The following is a 14,907-nucleotide window of genomic DNA, read 5'->3' as shown; positions in this document are numbered from 1 at the left end:
CATAATTTCAAATATTTCAGGATAGAAGCTCGGAATAGGCTTAGTCCGGAAGACAACACTTAACAAATAAGCCTTTGCACTCCAAATAAGTGAGTTAAGAGGTCTAATTATCCTTGCACTTGAACACTTTAAGAACATCTTCAATTTATTGAGTACTTCATAAGCTTCAAGAGATTTAACAATGAATTGAGATAATTTCAATTTGCTATGATTCAATCAAGGACAACTAAACCATATAAATTGAAATTAACAAAAACTGTCACCTGCTGGATAGCCTATGATCTATAAGAAATTCTTAATGATTCATATAAAGGTATACAAATATTTTATCTAAAATGTAGACTGTTTGCCATTTTCCCTTGGAAATATCTTAGTGAAAGAGTTAAACAAAATCGAAAAGTTTTGTAGAACTTTAAGTGGTTTATTTTAATAGACACAATAATATAACAATTAGAAATTTTATTAGATGCAAAAGCTATGAACTGTGTAACTTATAGCCTATCAGTTCAAGCTGCAAAAATCAGCTTATTTTGAGAGTGTTTTTTCTCAAAAGTGCTTTTTTCAAAAGCACTTTTGGTAAGAAGTAGTTTGGGTTTAGCTAATTTATTTGAAAAGTACTTCTGAACAGCAATTAGTGTTTTGTCAAGCTTTTAAAAACTGCTTCTAATATCCTGTTTGGCCAAGCTTCTCCAATCCTAAAAGCACTTTTTTGAAAACAGTTTGCGTTTGGCTAATTTATTTGAAAAGCACTTCTGAGCAACAATTAATGTTTGGCCAAGCTTTTAAAAACTGCTTCTAATAGCCTGCTTGGCCAAGCTTCTCCAATCCTAACAACACTTTTTTTCTTTCAAAAAAGGTTTTTTTTTTCCCAAAGTTGAAGTGTTGCCAAGCTTTTGGAAGAAAATAAAAATATTTCTCAAAATAAGTTGATTTTTGTAGCTTGGCCAAGCAGGCTATAAGTGTATTTTTCTCAAAAATGCTTTAAAAAAAAGTGTTTTTGGAGAGAAGCTATTTTTTTCTGCTTCTCCAAAACTTCTTTTGTTACTACTCAAAAGCATTTTTTTCCCTCTAAAATCTAGGCCAAGCACTTCAACTCTGGAAAAAATCACTTTTTTTAAGCTTGGCCAAACGAGCTATTATTCTCTATAGTTGGACTTATCATATACTCCTTAGACTATTTAAACTCAAAACTTCGTTTACATGAGTTAGTACTAAAATCCAGCACTCTAATGAACCAAATAACAGAGCAAAAGAAGAACAGTAAAAATCATGAGAGAAATACAATATTAATTGCAAAACAGTTGGAGAGCAACTGTTATACCATGTTCACTTTTTAACATGAAGCACATTATAAGTATGAGTACAATGAAAACTTTCATTCTGATGGTGAATTCAATTTCATTTGTGAAATTATTTTCTAGCTTGTAGTTGTATACTTTTAAAAATTATTTTCACTACACTCATATTCTGTATCGCTTACTCCCATCACATATAAATATCATATCCGATGTTTACTATTTGTGATTATCAATGAAGCTTGCGTTCCATTTCATTAACTCTGTTCAACCAAGTAGGGAAAATGACTTGGCAACTAATATCTTTAAGTAAAATATGTTCTAACACAATACTTTGCACACATACACATATTGTCGCTTGCTCGTGCAATACTGATAGGGGTATGTGTGCGTGGGCATATAGGAATATAACCCAATTAAAAGCTATACAAAACCCACAATATATGCCTAATATTAGTCCACACCTAATTAATGTTCACCTATCAAGTTAGCATCACCTTGGCAATAGTCGTTTGATGTCACTTTCATCAATTGCCTGCCCCCTGCCCCTTTCTCTTTTTTCCATTACGACCAATCTTTATTCTGCTGCTCTAGAATCTCCCTCGAGTTCATACTTTCTCTCCCTGTAAGCATGCAAACGATCTGTCTCACATCTTGATAAATAAAAAAATATATATGAAATTCTAAATTGAGTAAAAATTCTTTAAAACAAAGCTGAGGAAATAAAATGAAAAACAATGAAATCACATAGAGGAAAAACACGGACAAATCTCACATAAGCTTACCAGTCAACAAAATGGGAATTCAAAGTGCAACAAGTGGTAGAAATCAAGTTGTACTAATCTAATCAGTGTCCATTTATAAAAAGCTTGATTGATTGCAGAGAAGTGGTCAACCGACTTGCTGAAGCTATCTTTCTTTCATTGGAGAATTTTATCAAATACATTGGAATTTCATCAAACATATTGGTTGCATTAAAGCTCTTCCCTTGTTAGTTTATTTTTCTTCCAATGGCAATTTCCTGTAGCCGATGTCGGAGCAGTTAGGTTACTGAACTTAAAGAGGAATTTTAAAAAATAACCACAGAAAGAATCCATAAAGGAAACATGGCGAAAGAGAGAAAACTTATTATCAGAATCAGACACACTTAACTGAAACCAATAAAACATAAACGCAAATATAAAATCAGAGGCAAAATAAAGATTGTAAATCACATAATCAAGATTCTAAATCAATCATCTCTAAATAAAATAGAATCAAATGTTCATATGCTCATCAAGAAAAAGGCACTTAGCACAACAAAACTAAGCAGAACTTACTGATCCACATACAAACCGGAAAAATAGAGAAATTTTGAAATGAATCTAGAAGCCAAGGCCAAACGCAGCTGGATCGGAAGAGATAAAAACAAAGGATGAATGATTAAAAGAGAAAATAGTTTTATAGCTGAAAATTTTGAGTAGGAGGAGACCAAATTTTTCATTGAAGACATCTAGTGGAATAGTTTAATTATATACATAGAAGATAAATTACCTCTTCATCATGTAACATAAGATTCTGAAATTTTATCTTTTCCCTCGTGACTTTCTCGTTCTCAACTTCCATTTAGAACTTAAACTTTGCATGTCCAATTAGGTGTAGATGATATTATTTGATTAATATTGCTATTTTATGCCATGATGTTGTTGGGTGTGCAAACAAAGTCCCACATTGGTAGCTGAAAAGAATGGGAGTCAACATATAAGGTGTAGAGATCTCTTAATGGTGTGAGGCCTTTTGGGAAAAACCGTGCGGGCTTGGCTCAAAGCGGACAATATCACACCATATTAAGAGCGTACTTGGGCTAGTTTAGCCTAACAACTGGTATCAGAGCCTAGGTTCAGCGGAACGAGTATGGAGATGGCGGAGTGATGGTGCAGGGCGGTGCACACACAAGAAGAAGCTAGTTGCGGGCTTCGGTTGCCATAATACTCTAACAATGTGGGTGACACACAGTGAATCTTGAAAATTGACCCGTGGATCGTGGTAGTAGACCACGTGGAACTTAGTTCGAGGGGGAGATTGTTGGGTGTGCGAACAAAGTCCCACATTGGTAGCTGAAAAGATTGGGAGTCTACATATAAGGTGTAGAGATCTCTTAATGGTGTGAGGCCTTTTGGGAAAAACCGTGCGGGCTTGGCCCAAAGCGGACAATATCACACCATATTAAGAGTGTACTTGGGCTAGTTTAGCCTAACATCAAATTGTTAGGTGTTTGCCATAATTTTCTTACCATATTTGGTTTTCCTATCTCTTGAAGGAAAAGGGCAATATAATTACCTTAACTGGGTTTTTCTTTTTGTAAAAGGAAATTATAAATCTCCAATATTTGGCTAGTCCTTTTTCTTGTAGGAAAAGGTTTGGACTTCTATAAATTGAGGATCCTTCCTTCACATTCAGTAGCATCCACAATGTAGCCATAGGGGGCTTGAGAGTCATGTTTAGGGGGAGAACTTTACGGGACAAGTGTTAGTGTGTCACTTGTGTTTGCCTCTTCGTGAGGTTGTTCTCTCGATATTTTGTACATTTTTTTTATAGTGGATTGCTCATCTCCGTTGTGGATGTAGGTCAGTTGACCGAACCACGTTAAATGTTTGTGTCTCTTTTGGAATATTTCTCTTGTGTTGTTTGATTTATCATCGTTCAAGATTTGCTTTGCTAGCTCCCGCATGACACCTGATTTTTCGGTCCTAACAAGTGGTACCAGAGCCAGCTTCGAGCGAGGTTCAAGATAGGTTCATCTTGGCGTGTTCAGTTCTAGCTGCAACATATTTGACGATAATCGTGATTTTTTGTCTGAGAAATTTGACCGGAGTGCTACGCACGTTGAGACAAACTTTGTGGCGGAAATCTGGAGATGCGACCTGTTGAAGGCTATGTGAAGAAGGTGAATCAAGTTTATTTATAAAAGAAAATTATAAATCTCCAATATTTGGCTAGTCCTTTTTCTTGTAAGAAAAGGTTTGGACTTCTATAAATTGAGGATCCTTCCTTCACATTCAGTAGCATCCACAATGTAGCCATAGGGGGCTTGAGAGTCTTGTTTAGGGGGAGAACTTTACGGGACAAGTGTTAGTGTGTCACTTGTGTTTGCCTCTTCGTGAGGTTGTTCTCTCGATATTTTGTACTCTCTTTTTATTATAGTGGATTGCTCATCTCCGTTGTGGACGTAGGTCANCAAATATTTTATCTAAAATGTAGACTGTTTGCCATTTTCCCTTGGAAATATCTTAGTGAAAGAGTTAAACAAAATCGAAAAGTTTTGTAGAACTTTAAGTGGTTTATTTTAATAGACACAATAATATAACAATTAGAAATTTTATTAGATGCAGAAGCTATGAACTGTGTGACTTATAGCCTATCAATTGAAGCTGCAAAAATCAGCTTATTTTGAGAGTGTTTTTTCTCAAAAGTGCTTTTTTCAAAAGTACTTTTGGTAAGAAGTAGTTTGGGCTTAGCTAATTTATTTGAAAAGTACTTCTGAACAGCAATTAGTGTTTTGTCAAGCTTTTAAAAACTGCTTCTAATATCCTGTTTGGCCAAGCTTCTCCAATCCTAAAAGCACTTTTTTGAAAACAGTTTGCGTTTGGCTAATTTATTTGAAAAGCACTTCTGAGCAGCAATTAGTGTTTGGCCAAGCTTTTAAAAACTGCTTCTAATAGCCTGCTTGGCCAAGCTTCTCCAATCCTAACAACACTTTTTTTCTTTCAAAAAAGGTTTTTTTTTTTTCCCAAAGTTGAAGTGTTGCCAAGCTTTTGGAAGAAAATAAAAATATTTCTCAAAATAAGTTGATTTTGTAGCTTGGCCAAGCAGGCTATAAGTGTATTTTTCTCAAAAATGCTTTAAAAAAAAGTGTTTTGGAGAGAAGCTATTTTTTCTGCTTCTCCAAAACTTCTTTTGTTACTACTCAAAAGCATTTTTTTCCCTCTAAAATCTAGGCCAAGCACTTCAACTCTGGAAAAAATCACTTTTTTTAAGCTTGGCCAAACGAGCTATTATTCTCTATAGTTGGACTTATCATATACTCCTTAGACTATTTAAACTCAAAACTTCGTTTACATGAGTTAGTACTAAAATCCAGCACTCTAATGAACCAAATAACAGAGCAAAAGAAGAACATGTAAAAATCATGAGAGAAATTCAATATTAATTGCAAAACAGTTGGAGAGCAACTGTTATACCATGTTCACTTTTTAACATGAAGCACATTATAAGTATGAGTACAATGAAAACTTTCACTCTGATGGTGAATTCAATTTCATTTGTGAAATTATTTTCTAGCTTGTAGTTGTATACTTTTAAAAATTATTTTCACTCCACTCATATTCTGTATCGCTTACTCCCATAACATATAAATATCATATCCGATGTTTACTATTTGTGATTATCAATGAAGCTTGCGTTCCATTTCATGAACTCTGTTCAACCAAATAGGAAAAATGACTTGGCAATACACATATCTTTAAGTAAAATATGTTCTAACGCAATACTTTGCACACATACACATATTGTCGCTTGCTCGTGCAATACTGATAGGGGTATGTGTGCGTGGGCATATAGGAATATAACCCAATTAAAAGCTATACAAAACCCACAATATATGCCTAATATTAGTCCACACCTAATTAATGTTCACCTATCAAGTTAGCATCACCTTGGCAATAGTCGTTTGATGTCATTTTCATCAATTGCCTCCCCCCTGCCCCTTTCTCTTTTTTCCATTACGACCAGTCTTCTCCCTTGAGTTCATACTTTCTCTCCCTGTAAGCATGCAAACAATCTGTCTCACATCTTGATAAATAAAAAATATATATATGAAAGAAACAAATCTAAATTGAGTAAAAATTCGTTAAAACAAAGCTAAGGATATAAAATGAAAAATAATGAAATCACATAGAGGAAAAACACGGACAAATCTCACAGAAGCTTACCATCAACAAAATGGGAATTCAAAGTGCAACAAGTGGTAGAAATCAAGTTATACTAATCTAATCAGTGTCCATTGATAAGAAGCTTGATTGATTGCGGAGAAGTGGTCAACCGACTTGCTGAAGCTATCTTTCATCAAATAAATTGGAATTTCATCAAACATATTGGTTGCATAAAGCTCTTCCCTTGTTAGTTTACTTCTCTTCCAATGGCAATTTCCTGTAGCCGATGTCGGAGCAGTTAGGTAACTGAATTTAAAGAGGAATTTTAAAAAATAACCAACGAAAGAATCCATAAAGGAAACATGGCGAAAGAGGGAAAACTTATTATCAGAATCAGACACACTTAACTGAAACCAATAAAACATAAACGCAAATATAAAATCAAAGGCAAAATAAAGATTGTAAATCACATAATCAAGATTCTAAATCGATCATCTCTAAATAAAATAGAATCAAATGTTCATATGCTCATCAAGAAAAAGGCACTTAGCACAACAAAACTAAGCAGAACTTACTGATCCACATACAAACCGGAGAAATAGAGAAATTTTGAAATGAATGTAGAAGCCAAGGCCAAACGCAGCTGGAGCAGAAAAGATAAAACAAAGGATGAATGAAGCAAAAATAGTACAGTACTTGATAAGAAAGGATTTTGAAAAACATGTGAGCATTGTGAGCTCTCTCCTTATCGTCTGTAGAACCAACATAGAGAGGCTGATTATTGCACAATTAAATTTTCATCTCAAGGGTGCTGCAGGAGTCAGTCTGGGCTGGGATAAACTTTTATGTCATTTCTTTTTTTTGGCTCTGATAATAGGTGAATTTGACTATAATCACACCTTAAATAATCACCTTCTTGTGTAGTTTTAATGCTAAAAGTGATGACAAAATGCTCTTATTAGTGCTTTTCATGATTTGTAGGTGATATATGTATAAAGACGGCTAAGGAGCAGTTTTGGAGTCAAAAGTGATGAAAAAGAGGCCAACTGTGAAATTTCCTAAGTGACCCGTGCAAAAACAGGCCGAAGATTCAGAGAACTGGATCTACCGCGGTTCCACCGCGACCGCGGCAGAACCGCGGTGGGAAGCAGCTGCAGAAGATTGAGATTCCGCGAGGGTGTTTGGCCGCGGTTCTACCGCGACCGCGGCAGAACCACGGCAGGCGCAGTAAACTTCAGGGACCAAAGTGTCAATTACGGGATTTTTAGACCTAAACCCTATTTAAAACATTAGACTTCGCCCAAGAGAGGCATGTATTGATTTTTTAGGTTTCTTAGCAAGGAAAAAGATTGGGAGAAAATACTCTAAACATCTTTCTTCTTTTCTTTTGATTTTATGATGAATTCAATCTTAGTTTATTTTCCCATAGCCATGAGTAGCTAAATTTCTTGTCTAAGGCTTTGATGGAACCTATTGGGTGATGAACTTCTTGTTTATGTGAATACAAATTGCTAGTTTAATCTTTATTTGTTCAACTTCGTGTTCGTTGTAGTTAATTGACAGGATCCTCAATTAGCTGTGCCTATTTAGTGTGCATAACTTGAAAAAGAGTGCATATTTAGGGTATTGTTGAACAACACCACTCCTAAATTATTAGAGGAATCTATAATTGCGGGTTTNATCTCCTCCCTTTACTAAAGTACTAGTAGTCGTACCCGCGCGATGCGCGGTTAATATTAAAAAAATATTTGTCACTTTGTTAATTTTTTGATGTTACATTTGGAATTATCACAATTATTTGATTATCCTATTCTATATAAATAGAATAGATATTGTCCAAATTTTAATAAATAAAATCTCCATTAAATTAAAGGGACTTATATAGTCCTCAAATAATTTTTTCGTAATATGTTTTTATTTATTATATTATCCAATATTTAGTATAATTATATTGTTAATAGAAATTATGACACTTGTCATTATAACATTTCTTTGCCTCTCCTATTATATATATATAGATGATATAGATTTCTTTGACTCTTCAATTATATATATTATCCATATATTATATTTATATTATATTATATATTATATATATAAATAGATTTTTTGTTCTTTTATTTTAAAATAATTTTAAAACTCCAATTTGAAACTACTCCCCAATTTGAATTAGTAATTCATTATTTTATTTAATTTGTTTTTTATTTTAAAATTATTTAAAAACTCCAACTTGAAACTACTTCCCGATTTGAATGGGTAGTTTTCTTCTCTTTTTTCGTTTTTTTATTGGTAATTTTTTTTTGGTTTTTATTTTAAAATAATTTAAAAAATCAAACTTGAAACTACTCCCACCCAATTTGAATGGGTAGTTATTTTTTATATATTTATTTTTCGTTGTTTTTTTATCATATTTAATTATACGATATCTATATTTATTAATCCAAATAAATTAATCAATTACTATATATATGTGGTAGTTTTATATTTTATTTTATTATTTTAGTTTTTCATATGTTATTATATATATAAATAGATTTTTCGTTTTTTTTATTTCAAAATAATTTTAAAACTCCAATTTGAAACTACTCCCTAATTTGAATTGGTAATTCATTATTTTTTATAACTTTGTTTTTTATTTTAAAATTATTTTAAAACTCCAACTTGAAACTACTTCTCGATTTGAATGGGCAATTTTTCTTCTCTTTTTTCTTTTTTTTATAGGTTAATTTTTTTTTGATTTCTTTTTTAAAATAATTTAAAAACTCAAATTTGAAACTATTCCCACCCAATTTGAATGGGTAGTTATTTTTTATATATTTATTTTTTGCTGTTTTTTTTATTATATTTAATTATAAGATATCTATATTTATTAAATCCAAATAAAGTAACCAATTAATATATATATATATATATATATATATATATATATGTTAGTTTTTTATTATATTTTATTATTTTCGTTTTTTATGTGTATATTATGTATAAATAGATTTTTTATTTTTTTTATTTTAAAATAATTTTAAAACTTCAATTTGAAACTACTCCCCAATCTGAATTGGTAATTCATTATTTTTTTTAATTTCTTTTTTATTTTAAAATAATTTAAAAAATCAAACTTGAAACTACTCCCACCCAATTTGAATGGGTAGTTATTTTTTATATATTTAATTTATATTTTTTTAATTATATTAAATTATAAGATATCTATATTTATTAATCCAAATAAAGTAACCAATTAATATATATGGTAGTTTTTTATTGTATTTTATTGTTTTCGTTTTTTATATGTATTTAAATTCAAAAATAAGTAACCAATAACTAATTATAAACTAAATAACTAATTAGTAACCTATTATGCCATGTGGCATTTTTTTGGGCTGCCACTTGGCTTAAGGAGAGGGCTTTTTCCTTTCCTTTTAATAATATATAGATATATTTAATTTATGTTTTTTTAATTATATTTAATTATAAGATATCTATATTTATTAATCCAAATAAAGTAACCAATTAATATATATGGTAGTTTTTTATTGTATTTTATTGTTTTCGTCTTTTATATGTATTTAAATTCAAAAATAAGTAACCAATAACTAATTATAAACTAAATAATTAATTAGTAACCTATTATGCCATGTGGCATTTTTTTAGGCTGCCACTTAGCTTAAGGAGAGGGCTTTTTCCTTTCCTTTTAATAATATATAGATATAGATATAGATATGATATTTAAACAGAACACGAAGACTTCCTCTGCAAATTTTTTTGCATGTGTTTGCTGTCTGCGCTTGTGGATGACCAATGATGATATGGTGAGGCTCAACTGTTTCCAGTACACCGATCTTCTTTCTTCATGTTGTTTTCCTCTTTGATCCATTGTGATTTGGAACTATTTATTTTCAATTTTCTAAGTAATATTTTTAACATCTTTCAATGAGGTTTCTCTGTTTATCTATTTGTCCACCTCTCTTCCCAAAATGTAGGTTTCTTCTTCAGTTTCTCTATTTGGCTGTCTCTGTATTTGGTTTTTTTTTCTTTTTTGTTTCTTATGAGTTAATTTTTAATTGATTTCATATGTATTTTTTGTTTCTATTTGCTTGCCGTATCTGGGCATTCTTTTTCTATAAACCTGGCAAGAGATAATTTGCTGGGCATTGATAAATCAGATATCTTCGTTAGATTTGGATATGAAAATCGAGCTTCCTATCCTGGGTGTCCTCAAAATCTGCCAAAGCAGATAAGAAATTTGCATTGTAGGGTTCAAATATAGATTCTAACACTGAAATTCCTCATAGGGTAAGCAAATTCGTAGTTTCCTATTCAGAACCCTTCTTCGTCCGTCACTGCTGGGGAAGCCAGTGTGTATGAGGAAGTTAATGTGGCCAATATATACATAGTGGTAGTGGTTTCTGTATCAATTCTATATTTTTGCTCAATTCTCGGCATTGAATTACACTGATTGATTTGTATAGAGATGGACTTTTACAGTTTGATATTGCCTTTTATTTTCTTTTACCTTCTTTTATATTTTATTGTTTGCTTATTCATGTAGAGCCTTTGTATTTCTCTTTTTTCACTAAATTTGCATAAAACCTGAGTGAACAACAACTCAGAAACCTATGGAGTTCTCAATTTTCTTTTTTACTTGATTCTAATGAGTCATCTTTATCATGAAAATTGCTCTGTTGCTTTCATTCTATTGCTCTAAGCATATTCTTTTAGAAGTTTATGCTTTATTGATATAATAAAATCATTAGTCTCCGATGTTTGTCCGCATATGCTTTGGAAGCTCTTGAAGAAAATTTCACAAACAAACCATAAATTTCACAAACATATTGTGATTTCCGGTCAGTGTTTTCTTAGTTGTCATTTTACATCCAGCAGTTTTATGCTTTACTTTGAATTAGCTATAAATTACTCTTCATCCACCAAAGACAATACAGAATGCCTTTGCATGAAAAGTTTGAACATTTCACCAGCAATTCATCTCCTTCCTTAAAAGTCCCTCTTGACACTAGGCTGCACCACATACTCAACAGTTAAAATAAGAATAATTCTATTGAAATTGGAATTAGGGTCTCCAAGTGAGATAAATGGATAAGTTCTAATGAACATCTAAAATGGATAGCCAGTGTTCTGAAATTTTTTTTTCTCATATTGATCTTGAATCCGACTTATTAATATCTGAAAAGTACTTTGGAAGTTGTATTTTACTTTTATAATGAATTAGAAAAGGTTTTGGGGTCATCTCAAGACTATAGATTATGGAAGACAATGTCAAAACTGCGGGAGTCGGGTATAGCTTATATAACTGCTTTAAAATTGAAAGGGGTCACCTGAGTACCATTGTGTTCCCATGAATCATATCCGTTCAATGAAACCAGAACATTTAATTTTTATGTATTCATAGCCTGGCAGAAAACTGTACCATTGGGTTTAAGCTTAATTTAAACAAAGTTGATTGTATACATAGAAGATAAATAAAATTACCTCTTCATCTTTCGAAAAAAAATTCTGAAATTTCATCTTTCTCTCATGATTTTCTCGTTCTCAACTTATGTCCAGTACTTTGAATTTTGCATGTCCTATCAGGTGCAACTGGTGTTATATGATTAATGTTGTGTACCGTGATGTTTTGATACCTGACACCTAATTGGACATGCAAAGTTTAAGTTCTAAACAGAAGTTGAGAACGAGAAAGTAAAAGATAAAATTTCAGAATCTTATGTTACATGATGAAGAGGTAAATTATTTATCTTCTCTGTATATAATTAAATTTTATTTAAACCAGCTTAAATAGATTTTCTTTTAGTCCAATAGTGCAGTTTTTTGCAATCAGTATTATGAGTACATAAAAGACTGGAGGTCTTGTTTTTATTGGAAGTTTATGATTCATGAGAATATAATGAATGCTTTGATGACCTCTTTTTTCTTTAAAGCAATTATATATGCTATCTGACTCTGTCGCTTTTGACTTTGTCTTTTATCACCTTTAGTAATGAGACGAATACAGCTTCCTTCTAATTAGTTGTAAAGTAGCATACAATTTCCAACGCATTTTTCAGATATTGATAAGTCCGATTCAAGAACGATATGAGAATAAGCTTTTTTCAAACAGCGGTTAATTCCATACAAACAACCGAAGTTTCATCTTGATTACTATTTCAATTCTTGAACTAAAATGTCATAGATATACTTTGAAAGACTGGAAGACCTTGCGGGCGAAACTGAGACTGCAAAGGCTGCTGGTGAGTAAGATGACCCTGTTGGTGTGACTGACTCTGCAATGGACCAGGAAATGCCTGTTGTTGACTGTATTGCCGAGACATTGGCTGTTGATTAGGCTGAATAGGATGTTGCTGAATTAAATGCCCTGCTTGTGGAGCAGGATAAAGGAGTTGGACCTTGAGAACGTACCAAGCCCCATTGCTTATTGGTGCGCAAAGGAGGTTGTTGAGGAACCTGACTATGAGATTGAATTGGAGGAATAGGCCCACTAGTAGGATGTGGACGTATTGGAGTTTGCTGTGTAAACCCTATAGGCATTTGATGCATGGGTTGGGGCTGTGGATAGGAATTGTACCCTGAAACAGCATTGGCTGTTGAATGGAGGGTCTGAGTCTGTCCATGAGCAGGTTGGCCAGCCTGAGGGGGGCGCAATTGGCCATGAGATTGTTGATGATATTGAACACTTATCTGCGGTTGAAGTTGTGAATGAGGTTGATGCACAAACGGCTGCGGTTGGGCTTGAGAAGACTGGGGGGGGTGAACCTGGGTGGGATGCTGCTGATACTGTGGCACCTGCACATGGTGTTGTGAATGAGGTTGCATCGGATAGGGCTGAGGATATGGCGGAGGCTGAGTAGGTGGCTGAGCATGAGAAGCTGGAAATATTTGTGATGGAATTTAGGTATGAGAATGCCCAGTAGGTGGAAACTACTGCTGTGGGTTGACTTGAACCTGGTTTTGATCTGAGCCATAGCTTGAACCTGTGGTTGAGTTGGCCCTTTAGGTAGAGCTTGCATTTGAGGTTGAGGTTGAGGATTCAATGGTTGCGGCTGGGGCTGGGATTGAGGCTGTCCTGGGATTGGGGTCTGGAGTTGTGCTGGTGGCTGCATGTAATTTGGAGGTTGTTGCTAATATTGTTGGACGGATTGTTGCTGATAGGGATAGTATTGTTGATAAGTTTGCTGTTGATAAGGATCATATCCAGCATATTGCTGAAAATACTGTTGATATTGTTGCTGATACCACTGATCTGAAGTAGGCACACCAGCTGAAGTTGTAGCAGGAGCCTGAGAGCTGGCACTTGTCTGCTGATTAGGATCTTGTCCATGAAGAAGGGAAGCAGTAGTGCTTTGAGGATTTGGTGTTTGAGAAGCTGGAATTCCTGAATGAGTTGTAGTCTGATTCGAGTCATCACCAGCAGCAGTTGTGGCTGCTCCAAAGCTAGGATTATCTTGGGCACCATTAGCTGCCTGTTGTGCAGGATATACACCCTGGATAGAAGATATACTAAGAAATCATTCCTTGTAGGAAAAGATGAGTACTACATATGCATGAAAAGCACTCACAGGACAACTCTGAGCATGTTCATGCATTTGTCGATGCACAATCTGGACTCCACATCTATTGCATATAACTGGAGAATTCCCAAAGGAACATCCAGAACAATGGGAAGTGCATTTAGACAAGGGACCTTCCCATGTGCATCCACTTATGTGATAGAGACAACGCACTTTAACTTTGCCTATGCTTTCAGCAAGCGTCTTGTCTGACTCGATAAGGGGCTGCAAGAAAAAGTAAAATGCAACACATTTGAAATACCATGAGTAGCAAAACCATCAGCAATTATCTAAAAGTACAATGTACAGGGAGCCCACTTTAGAGTCTGCTTCACTCACCAAGTATCCATCATAGGGATAGGCCCGGGTCCCATTGGCAACATGGGCCGAAGTTTTTCAGGACTCACTTACTTCAAAGATAAGCAATCAGCTGTATATGTAGTTGCAGAAGCATGACCTTTTAAGCAATGAAACAAAAGTAAGTTAAATGATGGTAGATCAATTTATGCATCAAATATACCTACATACACATACGCCATTATGCGCATTTATATGTATAAATAGAGGAATGTCTATGAGAAGGAAGAAAATATTTACTTTTTTTACCTTCCTCAGAAGCCAATGGAGGACAGAAATTGCAAGCACACTTTGTTTTCCAGCTTGGCTATCAGCTTCTGAAGAAGATAGTGCATTATTTGAATGATACAAGTGTCGCCGCTTTTTCATTAAGCTCTTTTAATTTAGCTTGCAGTTGTGATAAACATAATTGCTTTCTCTTACAGACATTTGTGCATATCAAGTATGACGCTGCATATATCCGTCAGCGTGAAAGGCGAGCGAGGTGAACTAAGTATAAAAATATAATTACCGGAGAAAAATATATAATTATTGGAGAACTGAGTACAAAGTGTTAAGCTTTAGTAGCATAACCCAGAACAACATACCAAAATAAGGAGATTGAAAAAAATAACAAGTCTAGAATTATAGTATTATGGGAACATTTAAAATTTTATAGTAGATGTATGATTTGGATCTTTATTAGAGGAAGGGTAAACATCACTAAAGCAACATGGATAACTGATCACCGAACGACACAATAGCCAAACAGAGAAAAGAAAATAATCCAAAAGGATTTTTGTATAG

General features: G+C 33.6%; 1 protein-coding gene and 2 long non-coding RNA genes across 4 annotated transcripts; all 3 read right to left on the bottom strand.

Annotated features, from left to right (window-relative positions):
* Nucleotides 1-1,580: 1,580 nt before the first annotated feature.
* On the bottom strand, nucleotides 1,581-2,922 carry LOC109207143. Of its 2 annotated transcripts, none has more exons than XR_002064976.1 (2): nucleotides 2,829-2,922; nucleotides 1,581-1,918 (listed from the first exon to the last, which is right to left on the bottom strand). It is a non-coding gene; the product is annotated as an uncharacterized LOC109207143 (long non-coding RNA). The 2 variants fall into 2 exon arrangements; XR_002064975.1 differs by lacking the exon at nucleotides 2,829-2,922 and adding an exon at nucleotides 2,615-2,798.
* Nucleotides 2,923-5,718: 2,796 nt separating this feature from the next.
* LOC109207142 lies at nucleotides 5,719-7,057 on the bottom strand. The gene is made up of 3 exons (XR_002064974.1): nucleotides 6,781-7,057; nucleotides 6,266-6,482; nucleotides 5,719-6,095 (listed from the first exon to the last, which is right to left on the bottom strand). It is a non-coding gene; the product is annotated as an uncharacterized LOC109207142 (long non-coding RNA).
* Nucleotides 7,058-12,271: 5,214 nt separating this feature from the next.
* On the bottom strand, nucleotides 12,272-14,310 carry LOC109207145 (vacuolar protein-sorting-associated protein 36-like). The gene is made up of 3 exons (XM_019370027.1): nucleotides 14,083-14,310; nucleotides 13,774-13,989; nucleotides 12,272-13,698 (listed from the first exon to the last, which is right to left on the bottom strand). Exons 2-3 carry the CDS (start codon nucleotides 13,798-13,800, stop codon nucleotides 13,336-13,338), a joined length of 390 nt encoding a protein of 129 aa, XP_019225572.1. The 5' UTR covers nucleotides 13,801-13,989; nucleotides 14,083-14,310; the 3' UTR covers nucleotides 12,272-13,335.
* Between the last annotated feature and the right edge of the window lie 597 nt (nucleotides 14,311-14,907).

This window comes from Nicotiana attenuata, unplaced genomic scaffold (assembly GCF_001879085.1).
Source record: "Nicotiana attenuata strain UT unplaced genomic scaffold, NIATTr2, whole genome shotgun sequence".
NCBI classification, from domain to species: Eukaryota; Viridiplantae; Streptophyta; class Magnoliopsida; order Solanales; family Solanaceae; genus Nicotiana; species Nicotiana attenuata.
The sequence above is the reverse complement of the archived record's forward strand: the minus strand, read 5'-3'. Positions and strand labels throughout refer to the sequence as shown.